The sequence below is a fragment of the Pan paniscus genome, chromosome 14 (genome assembly GCF_029289425.2).
Source record: "Pan paniscus chromosome 14, NHGRI_mPanPan1-v2.0_pri, whole genome shotgun sequence".
Taxonomy (NCBI): Eukaryota; Metazoa; Chordata; class Mammalia; order Primates; family Hominidae; genus Pan; species Pan paniscus.
In genome coordinates, this window is record NC_073263.2 from 40,898,124 (window position 1) to 40,921,088 (window position 22,965).

Genomic DNA, 22,965 nt, shown 5'->3' on the forward strand with positions numbered 1-22,965 from the left:
TAAAATGTTCTCTTTTGCAGTTATTAGAATTTTACTGCCTTTTTCGGGGTTGATTTTTTAATGTGCCTTTTTTGAGGTGATTGCTTACTGTGTAGATTGTAAGGCATTATTTTAGACCGAGGCAACTTTCTCAATTTGATTAACACATTGCATCTTTTGATTAAAGTGGTTATTAACTGTGAGCTTATTATTTTTAAATCATTTGTGTTTTCCTTTTGTTTCACTAGACATTAATAAAGGTTTCTGAAGCACTGCTTGATGGCAGCTTTGGGAACTGTAGTTCCCAATATGAAGAATATAGGATGGCCTGTCATAACCTGCTTCCTTTTACATCTGCCTTCTTGCCTGCTGTGAATGAAGTCGACAATCCTAATGTGGCACTGAACCATACAGCTAATTATGATGTCTTGGCAAATGAAATTTGAAATCTTCTAGAAAGTAGACTCCTATAGACTCAAAGCTGAATTGAGATCAGGGTTTCTTTTCCAGGGTGCATTTTAATATACGTATGAAATGAAATATTTTGTTAGGATTTTTAAATGGCATATTCTGTAAGCTTATTTTGTTCTTTACCCGACCTGCCAATTTACATAACCATCTGTTAAAATTACCTGTTTATTCTTAAACAGTTTTGTGGTAGCTCCGATCGCTTATGATAATTTCTTACTAAGCTAAGTTGTATACAACCCCACTGTATTATTTTCTTTAGATTCTGATTTCAGGATCTGTGCTTTGATTCCTTGTCTGTTTTATCGTATATTTGCTTGCTTTTTAATTAAAGCACATCAGTTTTAAAGTGTTAACTATATGTTAAAAACAATATGGAGGCTGGGCGTGGTGGCTCACACCTGTAATCCCAGCACTTTGGGAGGCCCAGACTGGCGGATCACCTGAGGTCAGGAGATCGAGATCAGCCTGGCCAACGTGGTGAAACCCCTTCTCTACTGAAAATACAAAAATTAGCCAGACGTGATGGCACGCACCTGTAATCCCAGCTGCCCAGGAGCTGAGGCCGGAGAATCGCTTGAACCTGGGAGGTGGAGGTTGCAGTGAGCCGAGATCATGCCACTGCACTCCAGCCTGGGCAACAGAGCAAGACTCCATCTCGAAAAAAAGGAATTCCTCTTGGCAGATATTGAAGTTTATTTGAAAATTTAATTCGTCCTTTTTTCATTGTAATATTTCATGGTTTATTATTTCCTTTGTTGTATTCATGAAAATGGTATTTTCTGGTTGAATAAGGGTACTCTAGTTTTATGTAGATGAATTCAGAATGTGAAGGCTGGTTTGCCTGTCAGTCATGGAAATTCACCGGTAAAATTGTTGCATATTTCTCTCTCCCAGTCTTAAAAGCCCACAGGCAAGAATTAATGCTTTCTTAACTAAGTTACTTCGAGTGTTAACAAGTAGCTTATACTGAGGTGTGCTTCAAGGGAGCATTATAGGGCAGAAAACAAATTAAAATGAAACGTTATTATAGCCATGCATTGACCATTAAATGCATTTTTATATCTTGGCAAAATGAAATTTGAAACTCATTAGTTTAACTCTTAAAACATAGTGTTGTTAAACAGTATTTTTGGGGGGCGGGTGGATAGCTTTTTGTTTTATCTTGTACAGAAAACAGTAATGGAATCACTCATGTTCAGAACCTTGTAAATATGTCTGTAATATTAATGCTTCCCTTTATTAAGACAAATATACATTCAAAAAGGGAGATTTTATTTAGACACACATTTTCTTTTCACCCTAATCTATTTAGATTCATACTTATTGAGACGGGAAAAACTCACTGTAAAATAATGCCAACCTAGATAATGCTATAATAAATTATTTTGTACACAGTTGCTTATTTATGTTTGTGTTTTGTTACTGTTTTACACTACCAGTATTTTCTGCAAAATGTTCTTTGAGGAAGTAAAAACTTAATCACCTTGATCTTTTCAAGTTTTATAAAAAATGTAATTCTCAGTAACCACCTACAAAGTATATTTTTGTGCTGCAGTAGCTTGTCTTTTAGTATTTTAATAATTTTGTAACTACAGATGATCACTGGCTTAGGATGGTTTGAGCTAAGATTTTTCAACTCTACCATGGTGTGAAAGTGATATGCTTCAGTAGAAACTGTACTTCGAGTTTTGAATTTTGGTCTTTTCCTGGGCTATGATGTACAGTACAGTACTTTTACATAAGATACTCAATATTTTATTGTAAAATAGGCTTTGTGTTAGATGATTTTGCCCAATTGTAGGCTAATGTAAGTGTTCTAATCACATTTAAGGTAGGCGAGGCTAAGCTATGATGTTCAGCAGGTTAGGTATATTAAATGCATTTTTGATTTATGAAATTGTCAACTCACAACAGGTTTATTGAGACATAACCCTAGCATAAGTTGAGGAATATCTGTAGTTCATCTTTGTCATGAAGTATCCGGACACATACATAATTCATGTTACTTTCAGCAAAATGACATTTGCATAAAATATGCCACTCATAATGTGGAAATTGTGCTTTCAGCAACAGCCTTTTAAAAAGTATTTTATTGGAGTCATTTAGAGTTTGAGAGTTCTGGGGCAGATGCAGTTGAGATGTGAGTAGTAAAATTTGAGGTACATGTATGGGAGGCAAGGTAAAGGGACACTGAAATTAGTGAAAACAGTAGTGTATTGGTCAGTATATACTGGTTCCATTCTCCTTCCTGTCTGCGTTCCACTTCGAGTATAAAATAAACATCATAGACCTGGGACATGGGCAGGAATCTTCGTTAGGATAAGGAAGGCAGGGTGTGTCGTGTCTCTCCACCCTGTACCTTTACCATTCCCCTAACCTTGGGAGAGGCCTTTTTAGTCTCCAGAAAGTTAAAGGAGAATAGGCCAGCCCCAAAGGAGAAGCATCTGAAAGCCAGACACTTAGAGAAGTCTTTAGTCTCACGAGAAAAACAAAAGTTTGTTCCAGGTGATCCAGTCAAGTTTACCAGAACAGATAGGAGAAGGCACAAAGATTCCAGGCATAGGGTGATAATTTAAGAATTTGGCTTCAGGTTTCCTGTGATTTGTTTCTTGAGGAACTGAATGAATTTAATGGGCAAGAGTCTACAGAGTCAAGAACCATAGTAGATCTTGGATTGAGTTGTTAGCTAGAACAGGGGCCAGCAGACTTTCAGTAAGGGACCAGGCAGTAAATGTGTAGGCTTTGAAGGTCTCATACTGGTCTCTGTCACAATTCAACTCTGCTGTTGTAAAAGCAGCCTGGCCAGAACTAATGGGTATGACTGTTTACCAATAAAATTTCATTTAGAAACATAAGGTATGGGCCAGATTTGACTTTCAGGCTAGGCTGTAGTTTGTGGGCCCTAAAGCTACAAAAGTTTGTGCAAAGTGAAATATTAGAAATAACCTGTGAATTCCATTTTTTTCCTGCCTAAAGCCAGGATGAATTTTATGTATATATTTTAATCCAAGCATCTTGACACTTTTGCTAGGTTATAGAACTCTCCTTTTATTCAGTATGTTCATCCTAACAAAGTGTCTTTCATGTGCCAGGTACGTTTCTATATGATAAGGATTACAGGTGTTTTGCTGAGTGCCTTTTACGTGCCAGGCGGTTTCCTATATGTCGAGGATAACAGTGAAAAATTCGACAAAATCACTGGAATTGCTCACATTCTATTAAATTGTGATAAGAAGGAAAGAATCATTCACTCAGTCTGTATTTGTTGAGTACTTATATTTCAGACATTGTTCTAGGTATGACAGATACAGTAATGAACAAAATTAGGCCCTTATTCTCCTGGGGTTTATATTCCAGTTGGGTGAGAGGGAAACAAATATATAATATCAAGCAGTAATCATTTCTGTGAAGATAAGCAGAGTATGAGTATAGATAGTAATGTGGTTATAGTGAAATTCAAGAATATCAACCATCTAAAATGTAACAGAAGATTACTCTCTAAGAGAATCAGTGACATTAGATTTATCTAAAGCATTGAAAGTAAGGAAATGGAAGGTTTCAGGCTGGGAGCGGTGGCTCACACTTGTAATCCCAGCACTTTGGGAGGCTGAGGCCAGCAGATCACCTGAGGTTGGGAGTTCGAGACCAGCCTGACCAACATGGAGAAACCCCATTTCTACTGAAAATACAAAAAATTAGCCAGGCATGGTGGCACATGCCTGTAATTCCAGCTACTCGGGAGGCTGAGGCAGGAAAATCGCTTGAACCCGGAAGGCGGAGGTTGCAGTGAGCCGAGATTGCACTATTGCACTCAGCCTGGGCAACAAGAGTGAAAATATATCTCAAAAGAAAAAAAGAAAATGGAAGGTTTTAAAAAAGCATTGAAGAAAAATAACTTTAAGATTTAAATCCAATTAAATTAGCTTTAGACTGTGAGCACATTAAAAATACTCTTATGCATGTAAGTCTTAGAAGATTTGACATAACCAAGATCTTCATCGAAAATACTTTTGGAGCAATGTTAAATACAACAATTAGAAAATAAGATGGCAAAAGTTCTGATGTAGCACTAGTTACAATAAATGTTAATTAGACATTAGCCAATTAAGACTCAGATTCTCAAGCTGTATTAAAAATTCTTTACAAGATGCATACTTGAAAGCAAAAAGTGAAATAAAAGGGTGGCAACACAAGCCTGATATGAAGTAGAATAAAGCTGAGGTAATAGTCCAAATAGAATTTAATGCAAAATATGACACATTATACATTGGTTTTAGAAAATACAACAAAAACCAAAAGATACAAACCATCATTAACTTACATGCACTTGCAGCCTCAAAGTATATCAAGCACCAGCCTTGGCAACATACCAAGGTCTTGTCTCTACAAAAAATAAAAATTAGCTGAGCATGGTAGCTCATGCCTGTAATCCCAGCTACTTGGGAGGCTGAGATTGGAGGATCGCTTGAGCTCACAAGGTTGAAACTGCAGTGAGTTGTGATCGTGCCACTGCACTCCAACCTGGGTGACAGAATGAGACCATGTTTCACAAAGTTAAGTATATCAAGCAAAAACAGACAACTGAAGACAAAAATAGAAATGCCAACAATGTAGTTGAGGATCTTAATACGCCCCTTTCCCTCTCAACTGGAAGATAAAGCAGACAACAACAAAGCAGAGAGGAGAGTTGCTGAAGACAGTACAATTAGCTTGAGCTAGTATTTATACCGAAGTCTACACAAGCTGGATGTGGGCACACGCACCTGGAGTCCCAGCTACTCAGGAGGCTGATGGGGGGAGGATCGCTTGAGCCCCAACAGTTCAAATCTAACAAGACCCCATCTGTTTAATCATAATTAAAAATAAAAATAATAAAATACTAAAACCTCTACACAAAATAGAGTGATTAAAATAATTTACTGTTTTTCAGTAGGATGGTCCAAGAAGGCCTGTCTAATGAAATGAAATTTGAACAGATATCTAAATGAAGCCAGCTTTGCAGATCAGATATTTAGGGGAAGAGTGTTCCAGAAGGACTAGGAGGGGCAAAGGTCTTGTGAGAATAGGTGACCTGGTGGCAATGTGTCACTTTTTTTTTTACAGCTTCATTGAGGTATAATTCATATTCAAATAACTGCACATATTAAATGTATGCAATTTGTTAAGTTTGGACATATGCAAACACTGTGATGCCATCACCACAATCAAAGAAATAGACACATGCAGCACCTCCCAAAGTTCCCTTGTGTCCTTTTTGTTGTGGTAACAACACAACATGAAGTGTTCTTAACACTTAAAAAATTTGAAGTGCATAATATAATATTGTTCACTGTAGGCACTATGTTGTTCAGCAGATCTCTCAAATTTATTCGTCTATAGCATAAATGAAACTTTAACCCATTGAACAACTCCCCACTTCCCCCACTCCCAACCCCTGGCAACCATTGTATTCTCTGCTTCTATGAGCTTGACTATTACAGATAACATCATGTAAGTGGAATTATGTAAAATTTGTCCTGTGACTGGCTTATTTCACTTAGAATAATGTCCTCCATATTCATCCATGTTGGCATAAATGGCAGGATTTCACTCTTTTTTAAGGCTGATATTCCATTGATATATATGCCACATATTCTTCATTTATCTGTTGATGCACACTTGGGTTGTTTCCATATCTACTATTGCAGTGTGTCTTTTTTTTTTGTGACGGAGTCTTGCTCTGTCGCCCAGGCTGGAGTGCAGTGGCACGATCTCAGCTCACTGCAAGCTCCACCTCCAAGGTTCACGCCTTTCTCCTGCCTCAGCCTCCCGAGTAGCTGGGACTACAGGCACCCACCACCACGCCTGGCTATTTTTTTTGTATTTTTTTAGCAGAGACGGGGTTTCACCGTGTTAGCCAGGATGGTCTTGATCTCCTGACCTCGTGATCCTCCCTCCTGGGCCTCCCAAAGTGCTGGGCTTACAGGCATGAGCCCCCACGCCCGGCCTGCAGTGTGTCTTTTTAAGTTCCTTAATAGGCAGTAGAATGAAAACATTTGGACAGTAAATTTAAGTAACTAAGAAGCTTAGTATAAGAATTACAACAGATTTCAGTGCCTCCTGGCTCCTGTTCTCTGAGAGGATAGTCATGAGATCTGAGTTTTTCTATTGAGGATAGTCTCATTAATAGATTTGGTTAACAGCTTGTTAAAGAAAATTACTTTAATCTCTGATGGTAGGAAAAGCCGACTAGCCCTTTCTTCTTTCCCAGAATGTGTAGATGTTAGTTCTAGAACACAGGTGTCTGTTAATATTTTAGCAGCACTTTGTGACTTTACATTTTTAGGATAGCCATTGTGATAAGTGAAAGTTCTTTACCTTAAAGTAGCTAAAGTGGCTTCATAGCCCCTGAACGGGATCATATATTGGCTTCGGCTCAATCCCAGCCTCTGGGAGCCATACAGCCATATGATCAACCCACCCCGTAGCTTATTCAGGACTACTCCCCTGTCCCTTATCCTCCACCCCCTACTCCTAATCCACCAGGGATCTGTAGGGACTCATACTTCTGGCAGACCTGGGACCATCTCTGAGTTCCACTCAAGGCGTAAGCACTCTCTGGTTCTCTTTCCTCTCCCATCCTCTCATCCCCATCTGTTGTTTTCTCTTCCTTAGGTCAGCCCCTCTCTATACTCTTTCCTTGTGTTCTTTGCAATTTACTCTCTAAAAATATTCAACTGCATGGCTTTGGCAGATGCAAATTCTTAATCTTCCTTGTACTAAATCTACGTTTTCACAGTTCCATATATCTTCTTTCTCTGCCTTCACCATTTCCGCTTATCTTTTAATTTTAACTGAAAATCGTAACGGATCTCTATCCATTATGCAGCCCTTTCAAGTGGAGACTGTTTATTCTCTCACCATCTCCCTGGAAAGAGCATTCAGAGCATTTCACTCTCCACCATTTCTAGCCCATCACTCTTCCACCATTGTACAAACAAATCCATGCTCCTTTGAGGATAATGCTATTGGGCTGTACTCTTGACATCTCTTTGTTGCTGTCATTTATACACTTCTCTGACTCACAGACTTTCCCTTCTCTCCAATCATGCTGAAATTCCAGGTGGTTTCAGCATCTATTTGGTGCACCCACTCAACCCTCTGGCCTCTCAGTTTCTTGATCTCCCTGGTATCAATACTTTTCATCTCCATCTGTTTTAGTCTGTTTTCTGTTGCTGTAATGGAATACCACAGACTGGGTAATTGATAAGGAAATTATAACCTCACTTCCCATTTAAACAAAAAATAGAAGCCATCAGATACAAATTCTTAATCTTCCCTGTACTAAATCTATAAGCTTATTTTTGATTGCAGAATTTTTTCCTCCTTTCATCTTGTCACATTTTTCTTCCCCAATAGGGTAATTTTCCCTGTGTTCTGAATTTCTTTCCCTCAGGTCTTAGGGTACTTACTTGGCTTGATCACATCCTGTACCATTTCAGTCTCTTCCTCTCTACTGGTTTCTTTCCATGAGCATTTTAAGCATGTTCAGAAAGGGCATCGTTTTGCAGTTTGTTTTCAAATCTTGCAAGGACATATGTGGGCTAGCAGTTGCCTGCTATTTGGGTGCCCTGTGATGACCACTTATTTAGCTTGATTGTAAGTTCTGTAAGGTCTCCAACCATGTCTGTCTTGAGTATAAATCACAGAGCTCAGCGCAAAATAAATATTCATAAATGTCATTGATGAACACTCACAGTCACTAAGTATTTTCTCTGATCTCTGATTTGCCTTCACCTCTGCCCTGTGAAAGAGGTCATATTATCATCCCCATTTTCCATGACAGTCAGCTGATAGGATGTAAGCTTCTCTCAGGGCCACACAGTTTCTTAGTACAAAGCAGGATCCAAACCCACTCCTTCTAATTTTGAATTGAGTGTTCCTTCCTCTCTGTCAGATGCTCAGTAATCATGCCATGTCTTACTCATTTTCCTGGCCTTGTGTGTGTTTAAAGTCTTGTTTCCTCGACAAGAGGTTCTCTTTTTTTTTTTTTTCAATTCCCATTTATTTTTGGCTCTTGGGGCGATGTCATCTTTTCAATATGAAAAAAAGCAGCAAGTTCAACACAAAATAGAAATCTCAAATGTAGGATAGAACAAAACCATGTGTGTGTGGGGGGAAGCAACAGCAAAAGGAAGAAATGAGATGTTGCGAAAAAGATGGAGGAGGGTTCCCCTCTCCTCTGGGGATTGACTCAAACACTGATGTGGCAGTATACACCATTGCACAGTCAGGGATATTCATTCTTTTTAGGGGGTAAGAAAAAGTGGGGATTAAGAGGACATTTCTGGAGGCTTAGGGACCAAGGCTGGACTCTTTCCCCCACTCCTTGATCCCTTTCTCTGATCAGGGGAAAGGAGCTCGAGTGAGGGAGGTAGAGTTGGAAAGGAAAGGGTTCCACTTGACAGAGCGGGACAGACCCTTCCAAAGAGTAGAGCTTGGAGGGAGATTCAAAGTGGAGATAATACTGCTGACACCTCTCTTGAAGCTGAGATGGGAAATGGACATACTTGGAAATTAGTGACTTTAATAGCCTGGATTTCCCTCTCCAAAACTTTTGGAATGGAAAATCCCATCCCCTTCCTTATATAGTGACTTCTACCCACTGCCTTCTACCACTTTCTACTTTGGGATGGTGGCCATTATCTAAATGGGTTTTCAGCACCTGGTTGGTTCTAAATGGCATCTGGATGAGACCCAGCTTCTTGGAGATTTTTAAGAGAGAAATATTAACTGGACAGATGGAAGGAATGGGCACCAGAAGGAAATACAGGGTCACCCAGAATGGCAGAAACCTAGGTTTCCCAGAGTGGAAAGAGAGAGGAGACATTCAACAAACAAGTATTTATTCAGTGCTTACTATGTGCCAGGCACTGTTCTAGACCCCCCCAGAAGAAAAAACAAAAAACAAGATAGAGGCAGCAAACACAAATTCTGAGGGAGAGGAAAGGGGCAGTTGAGTAAGATGGCTAAGGGAACTGAAGAGTCTGAGGTGATGGGGGCTCTGTCATAGGCCTTGTCTTCGGCCTCCTCAACAAAATCTTCCTCCTCTTCTGCGGTGGCATCCTGGTACTGCTGATACTCAGAGACGAGGTCATTCACGTTGCTCTCAGCCTCGGTGAACTCCATCTAGTCCCTGCCCTCGCCTGTGTACCAGTGGAGGAAGGCCTTCCTGCAGAACATGGCAGTGAACTGCTCCAAGATGCGCTTGAAGAACTCCTGGATGGCTGAGCTATTGCCAATGAAGGTGACTGCCATCTTGAGGCCACGAGGTGGGATGTCACAGACAGCTGTCTTGACGTTTTTGGGGATCCATTCCACAAAGTAGCTGCTGTTCTTGTTCTGCACGTTAAGCATCTGCTCATCGACCTCCTTCATGGATATCCGACCATGGAAGACAGCAGCCACGGTGAGGTATCGGCCGTGGCGGGGGTCACAGGCAGCCATCATGTTCTCAAAAAGAGGTTCTCTAAAGGCAGGGTCCAGGCTAAGCTCACAGCAGGTACTCATATTCTTTCCTAGGCTTTTATTTATACTTTTTTTATTTTCCAGTTAACACTTGGTTAGCATATGGTAATTGTTTTTCTGAAACTTTGAAGTGCGTGCTTAGTTCATTATTTCTCCACTGGAGGGCAAGATTTCCAACTCAAATTTTACTTTTCTGATTCCTTGAGAATGAAAAGAAGGACCGTATGTTGACCAGAGTTGTTGTTTTAATTGTCTCAGGGAAATGAGATTGTTGCTGTGTGTTGGAAGTGTCTGTATTTCCTCCTTGTATAATATATAGATTTCTGATCCAATACATCCTGATCATTGCCTTCTGCAGAGGTTAAAAATCCCAGCTACAGCCTTTGCTATGTGTAAAGCCCATGACCTGGCCAATGTGTCTGAGTGCAGTTTTGTGTGGGAGAGGGCCCTGATACAAGAGCGGAAAGAATGGGGACTGGTCGCAGGCAAGTCACACCCTCCCTGGCCCCTTATTCCTCGCCTGTAGCGTGAGGAGGGTTATCTAGGTAACAGCATCCCATGATTCTGGGCCCACAAACCAGAAGGCTCTGAGAGTCAAAGAGTGTGTCAGACCCATTTTGATTACCCCACAAGTCCCCACCCTGCCACAGTTCACTGAGCCCTCAAGACAGAACAGTCCTGTGACCAGATGTGCAGCTCTTTTCCACACATGAACCAATTCTCCAACACCAGCTGAGTGTCCTACAATTCAACTGAATCCTGACACTGTTTACCTGAAGTCAGCATCCGACCCCGCAGGTGAAGGGCTCAGTCCCACAAGACCATCCCCTCTTCAGATGCAGATCGCAAGTCCAGGCCTCTGCTCCTTCTGACCGACCAGCTATAAATCACGGCTTCCCATGACTCCTTCTTTGGGTTCCATCATTTGCTTGAATGGCTTACAGAACTCAGGGAAATAGTTATATTTCCCATTTATCATAAAGGATATTACAAAAGATACAGATGAAGAGATGCACAGAGTGAATTGTGTGGGAAGGGGCATGAGTTTCCCTGTCATCTCTGGGTGCCTCGCTCAACACTTCCAAGTGTTCAGCAACCTGAGAGCTCTTCAAACCCTGTCATTTTAGGTTTTTGTGGAGGCTTCTTTACTAGGCATGATTGATCACATCCTTGGCATTAGTGATTAACTCAACCTTCAGTCCTCCCAGATCCCTGGAGGTGGAGGGTGGCTGAAAGTTCCAGCCCTGTAATCACATGGCTGGTAACCAGCGTTCCCCGCCCACCAGATGTCTCATTAGCATAAAGAAGACATTGACACAACACTTTAGAGATTTCAAGAGTTTTGGGAACTGTGTGCCAGGAAATGGAACAAAGAACGACTATTTATATTTCACAAAATCACAATCTCCAAGAGTTATGCCTGAGCAGCCATCTCCTAATTGAAGGAGTAGGATGACCAATCATGGTTCTGTGCACCGTTTAGTCAACTCAGCCCTCATCCTGGGCTCCTGTGTTTAGACAATGGGAGTTTTGAATATGGGACAAAAGTGAACCAAGCCTTTTAATGCAGCAGTGTGACTTGTTCCACATAGAAGAATATGGCAACCCTGTACATGTGAATTTAGCTTCCAACAGTTATCCTGCACATGGGGGTTCTAAGTTCCCCCTTGCATCCCCAGGTCTACCTCTTGGCTTTGCTGCAAGGCATCTATCTGTCTGCAGGTCCTGAGGAATGTGTCTCAGCACAACTGCCCATCCTCAGCTTCAGTCGCTGGGGGATCTGAGAGTCATGTGAACCTGACCCAGCCTCTCCCAAAAGTGATGATCATCCGCCAGTTTGCCAGGATAGCTGAGTAACTCATTCGGTGAGTTCTTAGCCACTCTCATCTTCCTCCATCATCACAGCTGGGGGAGAGGTTTAATTAGGAGCATGTTGTACCACTTTGGTGAGGGTCTCACCTGAGTTGGGGAGAGGCACCTGGAGTCAGAGTATACTTTGAGAGCATCATAAGATTCTGATCTGTTTATCTCTACTTACAAGAGGAGTCATTTCGTTAGCAGAAATGATAACTGTATTTTCCAAACAGGGAAATAAAAAAGAATTTTTTTAAAAAAGAAAAAATGATAACTACCTTATCTACATAATGTGAAATGACAACCATTGACAACAAACAAAATAAGAGAACTAAGCAAGATTGTCTGTTGGTGACTTCCAGTAATATTAATTTGTACTTTTTTCTCCCATTTATGAGCACATACATTGTAGCAGGAATAAAAGCTTCAGGAACATTTTGCGGCAGAAAAAGTTGAAATGGAAAAAAACATCTTTAGTTGCTTATTTCCCACCAATAGAGTAAGGCTGCCATTATTCCATTTCATTGGCAAATGTTTGTATCTAGCTGAAAACCTTCCCAGACCCTCCAGGAGCAGAGATTGAGGACCACTGCATTAAACCTTTAAGGCTGGTCTGCTGCCTCTGATGGAGTTAATCTACTTCACATATGTGTTGAGCTACCTTACAGCACTTATATACCTCATTTCTGGCACACTAACTTGCTGGGGCGTTATCTGGATTCATGTCTTATCACTGTGACTGGACTGTAAGCTCCTTGAGCCAGGGTGAGTGACACTGCCTGGCTTTGGATTCCTTTTCTGCCACTTAACAGAGGTGTTATCTTTGGCATGTTAGTGAATCTCTCTGTTACTGGAAAGGGTTCCGGATCCAGACCCCAAGAGAGGGTTCTTGGATCTTCCACAAGAAAGAATTTGAGGAAAGTCCACAGAGTAAAGTGAAAGCAAGTTTATTAAGAAAGTAAAGAAATAGGGAATGGCTACTCCATAGATAGAGCAGCCCTGAGAGCCCCTGGTTGCCCATTTTTATAGTTATTTCTTGATTATATGCTAAACAAGGGGTGAATTATTCGTGCCTCCCCTTTTCAGACTATATTGGGTAACTTCCTGATGTTGCCATGGCATTTGTAAATTGTCATGGTGCTGGTGGGAGTGTAGCAGTGAGGATGACCAGAGGTCAGTCTCGTCACCATCTTAGTTTTGGTGGGTCTTAGCTGGCTTCTTTACTGCAACCTGTTTTATCAGCAAGGTCTTTATGACTTGTACCTTGTGCCAACCTCCAATCTCATCCTGTCACTCAGAATGCCAAACTGGCTGGGAATGCAGCCCAGCAGGTCTCAGCTTTATTTTACCCAGCCCCTGCTCAAGATAGAGTCACTCTGGTTCAAACGCCTCTAACATCTCTATGCCTCAGTTTCCTTATCTACAAAATAGGGCACTGGTATACCTTCTTCATAGGACTGCAGTGAGGACTAAACGTATGTAAAGCATTTCAATTGCCATCATCATTGTTATTATTCTTTTTGTATCTCCACCTCACCTTGCCAGGGCTTTGGCATCCTACAAGGACTTGGGATCCTAATGGATTCTACAGATCAAGGTGGATTTCCATTGTGCCTTGAGTTATTATTATTTTTTTAGACAATAGGAACTCTGTGGCTAGCCCCTCTCCTGGGACCTCTGAGGCCTCCAGTGCTCTAATACCCGGAAGGAAACTGAACGCTGTGAGAACATCTCCGGGAGTTTAAGAAACCCATAACCGGGCCCTTCACAGAGATTATTTTTTTTCTTAATTATCAGTGTGTAGTAATGGTCTAACTATATTCCATAAGCCAACTAAAGAAAACAGGTTTACAAAGTCTAGCAATTCTACCAACACCCTACATTAAACTGTAGAGAGAAATACTGTAAAAGATGATGATCAGAGGTTTGGATTTACTTGGCCTGGGATAGAAGCTGGGCAATGACATTTCTTTTAAAACCTTGTGAAATTATTCGTTATAATTTTGTGGGGTGTTACCCCTAATGTCACACGGCGTGTACACACAGTGATGTTACGTGCAACATGCTATGGAAATGTTGCTCGTAATTCACAGGTCATGTACACCCTTTAAGATTCTTTGTAATCTTCTAGGAAAACGTTACTGCTAATGTCACAGGGCGTGTAGACCCTGTCATAAAATTCCTAATATTGTAGCAGGAGTTTACTGCTCATTTCACAATGCGTGTACACCCTTTGATATTATTCGTATTGTCCTGAAGAGATGTTACTACTCATGTCCCAACGCAGGTACATTCTCTGATGTTATTCGCTATATCCTCGGGGGATGTTACTTCTAATGTCACACGGGGTGTACTCCCTGTGTTCTATTTCCTAATATCCTAGGGCAATTTTACTTTTAATGACACAGGGGGTGTACACATTGTGATATTATTTGTGATATTCTAGAAAGATGTTACTCCTAATGTCACAGGGCTGTGCACCCTGTGATAGTATTCACAATTTCCCAGGGGTCTCCACTCCTATTGGCAGAGACGATAACACCCTGTGACATTATTCATAATATTATAGTGAGATGATACTCCTCATGTCACAGGGGGTGTACACCCCGTGTTATTATTCTTACTATTCTAGGGGGATGTTACTCCTAATGTCACAGGGATGTACACCCTGTGATATTATTCATAGTGTACCAGAGGAATATTAGCACTAATGTCACGATGCGTGTACACCTTGTGATATTATTTGTCATATCCTAATGTCACAGGGGGTGTGTTCCGTGTGATATTCTTCCTAACATCCCCGACGGATATTGCTCCTAACGTCACAGGGTGTGTACACCTTGTCACATCATTCACAATATCCTGAAACTATGTTATTCCTCAGGTCACAGGCGGTGTTCACCCTGTGATATTATTCATCATAGTTTTGTGGGATGTTACTCCTAAAGTCACACGGGGTGTACACAGAGTCACACAGTGATATGAGTTGTAATATTCTATAGACATGTTACTCATAAATCACAGGGGCTGTACCTCCTGTGATATGATTCCTAATATTCTAGGGGAATGTTGCTACTATTGTCACGGGGGTGTACACCCTGTGATATGACTCATCATATCCCAGCGGGATGTTACTACTAATGTCACAATGCCTGTACACCCTGTGATATTATTCGTAATATCCTAAAGAGATGTTAGTACTAAGGCCACAATGCATGTAGACCCTCTGAAAGTATTCGTTATATCCTCGGGGGATGTTACTCCTAATGTCACATGGGGTGTACTCCCTGTCATATTATTCATAATATCCAAGGGGGATGTTATTTTTAATGTCACCGGGGGTGACATTACGCATTAAAAATGCGTATTCAACGCCTGTGATACTATTGCTAATATCCTAGGGGCATGCTCTTCCGAATGTCACATGGGGTGTACTCCATGTGTGTACACCTGCTGTGATATTATTCATAATATCCTAGGGGAATGTTACTCCTGATGACACAGGCAGTGTACACCATGTGTGTACCCCTCCTGTGTTGTTATTCATAATATCCTAGGGGGATGTTTCTTTTAATGTCACAAAGAGTGTACAAAACCTCACAGGAGGTGTACACGTTGTGACGTTATCTGTAATACCCTAGAAGGACGTTACTCCTAATATGTCACAGGAGTTTACACGCTTTGATGTTATTTATCATCTCATAGAGAGATATTACTTCAAATATCACAGTGGATGTACACACATAGTGTATACCCTGTGATAGCATTCATAATATCCTAGGGAGATACAACTCCTGATATCACAGTGTGTGTAGCCCGGGTGTGTACACCCTTGATATTAGTCGTAATATCCAGGGTAAATATTACTCCTCATATCACACAGTGTGCACACCCTGTGATATTTTTCATCCTACTTTAGGGAGATATTGCTTCTAATATCACAGTGGGTGTACCCCATGTGTGTATACTCCGTCATGGTATTTTTTATATCCCAGGGAGGTATTACTCCTAATATCACAGTGGGTGTTCACCCTGTGTTATCATTCTTATTTGACTTTGCTGCCTTTTTTAACCCACACTACAAAGGAATGGAACAGATAAGATATTGAGATTAGACTGTGCTGCCGTGCGGCCGCCGCAGGACACTTTTAATATCCCTGTTTCTCAGGCTGTAGATGAAGGGGTTCAGCATGGAGGTGACCACCGTGTACATCACTGAGGCCACTGCACCCTTTCTGGGGGAAGATGACACATCTGAACTGAGGTAACCTCCAACGCCTGTTCCATAAACTCAGCAAACAACTGACAGGTGAGACCCACAGGTGGAGAAGGCTTTATACTTCCCACCTGATGATGAAACCCTCAGAATGGAGGAAACAATTTTAGAGTAAGAGAAAAGGGTCCCTGAGATGGGAAGAAAACCAAATATGGCAGCAGGGAAATACATGATTATCTTATTGGTGAAGGTGTCACAACATGCAAGATGGGGGAGTTGAGAAGGGTCACAGAAGAAATTAGGAATTTCTACATCCTTGAAGCAGGTCACTTGTAAGGCAATCAAGTTGTGCAGCTGGGAGTCTAAAAGACTGAGGACAGAAAAAAATAAAAAGACAACAAAACTAGGAAGCCACAGAAACACGGGTTCATGATGGCTGAATGATATAGAGGGTGACAGATGGCTACAAACCGGTCATAGGCCATCACACTCAGGAGCATGTCTCTCTTCCATGCCTCCAAAAATGGCAAAGAGAGACATCTGAGTCAGGCAGCCTGCATAGGAGATGACTCTGCTGTGAGACTGGATGTCCACAATCATCTTGGGGACCGTGGTGGAGGTGAAACCGATGTCAGGCAAGGACAGGTTGGAGAGGAAGAAGTACATGGGGGTGTGGAGGTGGGAGTCAGGGCTGACGGCCAGGATGATGAGCAGGTTCCCCAGCACCGTGACCAGGCACATGGATAGGAACAGCCCAGTGAGGACCGGCTGCCGTTCTGGATCCTCTGTAGTTCTAGGAGGAGGAATATAGAGACATCTGTTAGATTCTGTGGGTCTGTAGAGATTGGACACCTTTTGCCTAGAAAAGAGGTTGAGAAATCGGAAACAAGTAAACCAACACCCAGCATCGTGTCTGCATTTTGGATAGAAGCAATTCACAAGTAATGTTTTCAGGTTTCAGAGCAATCCACACTCAGCAATATTTTGCAGTTCTGACAAACTCAATTGTCTTCTAATGCTTTCATCATTGATTTCTGTGTTATTCACTTCTTGTTGTACACACCTGTCTCAGAGACACTAGATTCAAGAATGTTCCAAGAACCAGATCATCATATATAACAAATTCATAATTGCTAGAAAATACAGCCTATCTTTACCGAAGGAAACTATGTAATAAAACCATTCTCTTCACTTTAAGAAAAAGGTTATCCTAATTAAAGGAAATTAAGAACTCAAATATTTTATTTTATTCCAATAGATTGATACAAATTCCCTTGATTTAGAACATCTGTAAACACTGTATAACTGCTGAGACCATGCTATCTGGAAATGAAATTAAAGTTGATAGTTCATAAGCAGAAAATAGTTCCACAGGCCAGTTGGGTCCTAGTGATTTCATCATTATGTTTTCTGACTTTTCTCCTTCAAGAGAGCAATTACTTACTCAAATCGGTGGGTCTTGTTTTAAAATTCATGTAAGCTATGACTCCCGTCCTTAGCTTCGGTGGACTTAGACTTTTCATCAAAACGTTTGGCCGGACGCGGTGGCTCACTCCTGTGATCCCAGCACTTTGGGAGGCCGAGGAGGGCGTATCATGAGGTCAGGAGATCAAGACCATCCCGGCCAACATGGTGAAACCCCGCCTCTACTGAAAATACAAAAACTTCGCCCAGTATGGCGGCGCGCTCCTGTAGTCCCAGCTACTCGGGAGGCTGAGGCAGGAGAATGGCTTGGATCTGGGAGGCAGAGGCTACAGTGAGCCGAGATCACACCACTGCACTCCAGCCTGGGCAACAAGAGCAAAACTCCGTCTCAAAAAACAAAAAACCAAAAACACACGCTCTGTCACACTGACGTCACACTGATGACAGCCAATTTTTGTGAACCAAGGAAGTGTCAATTCAATAATTCACATAGATGTTTACTTTTGCTATCTCATATGTGCCAAGCAAGATATAGGCTCTGGGGAATCAGAAACAACAGATACTCACTTGTTCCTCTCACAATACTCAGTACTTACAGAGATAAGGACAAAAGAAAATGTCCTGTCTGGAATGCAAGGAAACCAGAACTTCAGGTCAGGGGATATTTCCGTTGAACCGTATGGAGTTTAAGCTTAAAATATTAACGAATGTATCTAAAATTCACTTTGCCTTGACTTTACGCATCCATCACATAGATATCCCGCAGCGGGCACCCATGATCGGTTTCATCATCGCTCACTTCCATTGGGTCAACTAGAAATCAACTCAGATGAGAGTGCTGAGTGTCAGAGGATGGACGTCTCACCCCTTGCCATACAGATAAGTAGAAAGGGTGGTATTGAAAATTAATGGCCAGACTCTAAGTCCTGGGCACTATACCTGATGGTCTCCCAACCCTCAAAATGTTGTGGGTTCTTTTTTGTTTTTGTTTTGAGATGGAGTCTCTTTCTGTTGCCCAGGCTGGAGTGCAGTGGAGTGATCTTGGTCACTGCAACCTCCACATCCCAGGTTCAAGCTATTCTCTTGCCTCAGCGTGCTGAGTAGCTGAGATTACAGGCGCCCGCCACTACGCCCGGCTCATTTTATTTTCTCTTTTTAGGAGAGACGGGGTTTTACCATGTTGGCCAGGCTGGTCTCAAACACCTGACCTTGTGATTTGCCTGCCTCAGCCTCCCAAAGTGCTGGGATTACAGGCGTGAGCCACCGCGCCCAGCTTCCAGAAGTTTTCAACAGAGCTCAGAGGTCTTAACCACAGGCACATCTGAGGAGCATTTTTGAAATGGTTTCCAGCTTCCTCAATAGGAATGGAAGCCAAACCCCGAATTGATGACTCCTTGGAGGAAGTCGAGAGCTGTAAGGAAAGCCAGGAACAGGGGCAAGGGAGAGATGCATCCCAAATGATCCTGTGCCAATTCTTTCTGGAATCTTTGATGTGATCTCAGATGCCGTTTCCATACTTGACACAGTGATTGTGGCACCCACTGGTCTAGCTGTGGTCTACAAGGAACCCCCAAAGGGAAGGGCACAGTGAGCAGGGGCATCGGCCTGAGGGACAAGGATTGGAGAGGGCAGGTTGGATGCAGGGAGAGGACTGGCCAAATGCCATGTGTCCGGACTTAGACTGCCTGGTTCAAATTGGGCTTCACCCTTTTTGACTTCACGATCTGGTACAAGTTATATGAAAATGCGTTGCTCCTTTTCTAGTCTGTAAAATCATCATGAAATGTGCACTAATAACTGGGCGACTACACAGATGAAATGAAGCAAGCAGCATAGACCACAGAGCTCAGAGCCTGGCCTTTAGGAAGCCCTCAGTAAGGGTTCATGATGCCCTGGTGTCTGTCATCATCCTCTTTATCCTCATCATCACCTTCACCATCTTTTTGTTGTTCTCAGGGAATAGTTTAGAGGGACTCATTCCCTGCTATCATGGGTGAGGTGTCTATGAAAAGGACAACCAGTGGGAGAGGAAGGCGAAATTTTGAATAAGATTTCTGAGACCCCCCACCACAAGCAAGAACAGAATCTCCACAGTCTGCTGAGCTGACAGTTTGCACCTTGGTCTCCTCCCATCTCCCCACTGTACTGTCCTGTTTGTCCTGATGATGAGGAAACAAAGCAAGCCTCTGTCTGTCCCTCAGCACTCACTGAACTGCCCTTCCCCTCTGCTGGGCCATGACCGCGGAGAACAGGTCCACTGTCCTCCCTCCTCCCTGCGTGGTGCATGACGGAGGCTCAGACTCTGTCCTCAAGGCTGGCAAGAAGACAGGGTGAGACATGAGCCTCCTGATACAGGTGACGGGTGTGGAGCCCACAGGACTGGAACCTCACATTGCAGGGCTGGAGGCACAGACTGAGTATTGACTATTCTATGGCCTGGGGTGCTCAAGGCACAGAGCTCCTCATTAGCCAAAGTCGCCCAAGTTCCCCAATCTCTACAGATTTCCTCATAAGAATGCAGGAAGAAGAAAAGAAAAGCGAGTGTCCATAGAAGCTTTGGGGATCTTCCTGTCATCAGGAGGAAGCTTGTGTGTATTATTCCCCTCTTTCTTTTCTTTTTAAAGATCCAACTGCTTTCATTTTCATCTTTTACTATGGGAAAATAGACCACGTATCAATACTAAAAGTTATAAATATATATGATTTCATCTAGAATGGCCAGTATAAACATTGACAATTTCCACTATTTTTCAGTTGACAGTTGAATGACATTAAGTACATTCACATTGTTTAGCAACCATCACCGCCATCATCTCCAGAACAGTTTTATCTTTCAAAATGGAAATTGCACCCATTCACCAAACTCTCCATTCTTCTCTCGCCCACCCCGGGGGCCACCATTCTAATTTGCAACTCTATGAGTTTAACTACTCTAGACACTTGATAGAAGTGGAATCAAACCGTGGTGAATTTTTTTTTTTTTTTTTTTTTGAGACAGAGTTGTTCTCTGTCGCCCAGGCTGGAGTGCAGTGGCGTGATCTCGGCTCACTGCGACCTCCACCTCATGGGTTCAAGTGATTCTTGTGTCTCAGTCTCCCGAGTAGCTGGGGTTACAGGCGTGTGCCACCACGCCCAGCTAGTTTTTGTATTTTTAATAGAGAAGAGCTTTCACCATATTGGCCAGGCTCCTCTTGAACTCCTGACCTTAAGTGGTCTGCCTGCCTCAGCCTCCCAAAATGCTGGGGTTACAGGTGCGAGCCACTGAGCCTGGTCGTGTTTATCCTTTTGGGATTTATTTATTTCACTGACGATAATGTCTTCAAGGTTCATCCATGTTGCAGCCTGTGTCAGAAGTGCCTGTCTGGTTGTTTTGTTTGTTTTTGTTTCATTTTGTTTTGTTTTTTGTTTACATGGAGTCTCACTCTGTCGCACAGGCTGGAGTGCAGTGGCGCAATCTGGGTTCACTGCAACCCCCGCCTCCCGGGTTCAAGCGATTCTTGTGCCTCAGCCTCCCGAGTAGCCGGGACTATAGGCACACGCCACCACGCTCGGCTAATTTTTTGCATTTTCAGTAGAGACAGGGTTTCACCAAGATGTCCAGGCTGGTCTTGAACTCCTGACCTCAGGTGATCCGCCCACCTCGATCTTCCAAGATGCTGGGATTACAGGCGTGAGCCACCGCACCGGCCAGAAGTGCCTGCCTTTTGAAGGCTGAATAGTCTTCCATTGTATGAATGCACTGCAGTGTGCTTTTTCGTTCATCTCTCCACAAACCCTTAGGTTGCTTCCACATTTTGGCTGTTGTGAATAATGCTGCTATGAATATGGGTGCACAAATCTCTCTTCCACTCCTGGCTTCTAATTCTTTTTGGTAGGTACCCACAAATGCAACTGCGGGAACATCTGATCATTCTGTTTCTAATTTTTTCAGTACACGCCATAGTATTTTCCCTGTTCCTTCACGGTTTTACATTCCGTCCAATCGTATTCGAGCATTCCTACTTCCCTCTAGTCTCACCAATGCTTGTTTGTTTATCATATCCATCCTAACATGTGGTATCACATTCTTGGGTGATTTGCGCTTCCCTATGATGAGTGATTTTGAACATCATCTTAGATGCTTATTGGCCATTGCTATATCTTCTTTAGGGACACGTCTACTCGAGTCTCCTGACCATTGTTAATGGGATGCTTTGGGTTTCTTGTTGTTTAGTTCTAGCTGTTCTTGACGTATGATGGATATCAGCCTCTTTTCAGATAGATGATTTGCAAATATTTTTCCTAATCCATGGGTTATCTTTTCACTCAGGTCACAGTGTTTTTTGCTGCACAGAAGTGTCTGTCATTTAGATGTAATCCAAGGAATCTAATTTTCTTTCGTTGCCTATGCTTTTGGGGTCGTATCCCAGAAGCATTGCCCAATCCGATGTCATGAAAGTGTGGCCAATGTTTTCTTGTAGGCCTATGATACTTTTAGCACTTGGGGTTAGGTCTTTGATCCAGTTTGTGTTAATTTTTGCAACTGGTGTGACATAGGGTCCACCTTCATTCTTCTGCATGTGGAAATCAAGTTCCTCTGACACCATTTCTTGAAAAGGCTGCTTTTCCACCAATGAGCTTTCTTAGCACTCATGTGAAAAATCATTTGAACATATAGGTGAGAAGTTATTTCTGGGCTCAAAAACAAACCAACAACAAGAGACAATAGATAAGGATACAGCATGGGCCGGGTGCGGTGGCTCACGCCTGTAATCTCAGCACTTTGAGAGGCCGAGGCGGGTGGATCACGAGGTCAGATCGAGACCATCCTGGCTAACACGATGAAACCCCGTCTCTACTAAAAATACAAAAAATTAGCCAGGTGTGGTGGTGGGTGCCTGTAGTCCCAGCTACTTGGGAGGCTGAGGCAGGAGAATGGCATGAACCCGGGAGGCAGAGCTTGCAGTGAGCCGAGATCGCACCACTGCACTCCAGCCTGGGCAACAGAGCAAGACTCCATCTGAAAAACAAAACAAAAGAAAAACCATGTTGGCCAGGCGGGTCTCCAACTCCTGGACTCAAGTGATCCGTGTGACTCGGCCTCCCAAAGTGCTGGGATTACAGGCCTGAGCCACCACACCTGGCCAAGGTTTCCTTTTTTCTTCCTACATAGAAGTGAGGACATGAAATATTTGTCATTCTGTGCCTGGCTTATTTCATTTAATATACAGACCTGCAATCTCATCCATTTTGTCTGCAGCGGAGAGGATTTTCTTCCTTTTTAGGCTGAATAATCCTTCATTGTGTGTGTATACCACAGTTTCTTAATTGAAACAAATTTTTAAAGAGCAAATATTTTTAAAATGTCTCGGAATGTGAAACTTCAGGGATACTGTGCCCATTTTATTCTTTTCTATTTCCCATCTTATGTATATGCAAGTGTATAACAAAGCAGCAATCAACGTATGCATAAATCTATAACTTCAACAAACGTAAAATGTAAATGCTAAGTGGTGGCTGGGCACAGTCGCTCA

General features: G+C 42.4%; 2 protein-coding genes and 1 pseudogene across 3 annotated transcripts in view; 1 reads left to right on the plus strand and 2 right to left on the minus strand.

The window, feature by feature from the left end:
* Nucleotides 1-1,847, plus strand: part of NAA16 (N-alpha-acetyltransferase 16, NatA auxiliary subunit) — a 64,918-nt gene extending 63,071 nt beyond the window's left edge. For both annotated transcript variants that reach the window (XM_003806898.5, XM_034936628.3), the window contains one exon: nucleotides 228-1,847. In XM_003806898.5, coding sequence (XP_003806946.1) covers nucleotides 228-425 — 198 coding nt within the window. In that variant the 3' untranslated portion in view covers nucleotides 426-1,847. The remainder of the gene's footprint in view (nucleotides 1-227) is intronic.
* Nucleotides 1,848-9,242: 7,395 nt separating this feature from the next.
* On the minus strand, nucleotides 9,243-10,207 carry LOC100993978 (tubulin beta chain-like; annotated as a pseudogene).
* A 5,889-nt stretch (nucleotides 10,208-16,096) lies between these two features.
* On the minus strand, nucleotides 16,097-18,257 carry LOC117975692 (olfactory receptor 7E24-like). Its single transcript, XM_055097003.2, has 2 exons — nucleotides 18,193-18,257; nucleotides 16,097-16,940 (listed from the first exon to the last, which is right to left on the minus strand). Exons 1-2 carry the CDS (start codon nucleotides 18,255-18,257, stop codon nucleotides 16,502-16,504), a joined length of 504 nt encoding a protein of 167 aa, XP_054952978.1. The 3' UTR covers nucleotides 16,097-16,501.
* Nucleotides 18,258-22,965: the final 4,708 nt, after the last annotated feature.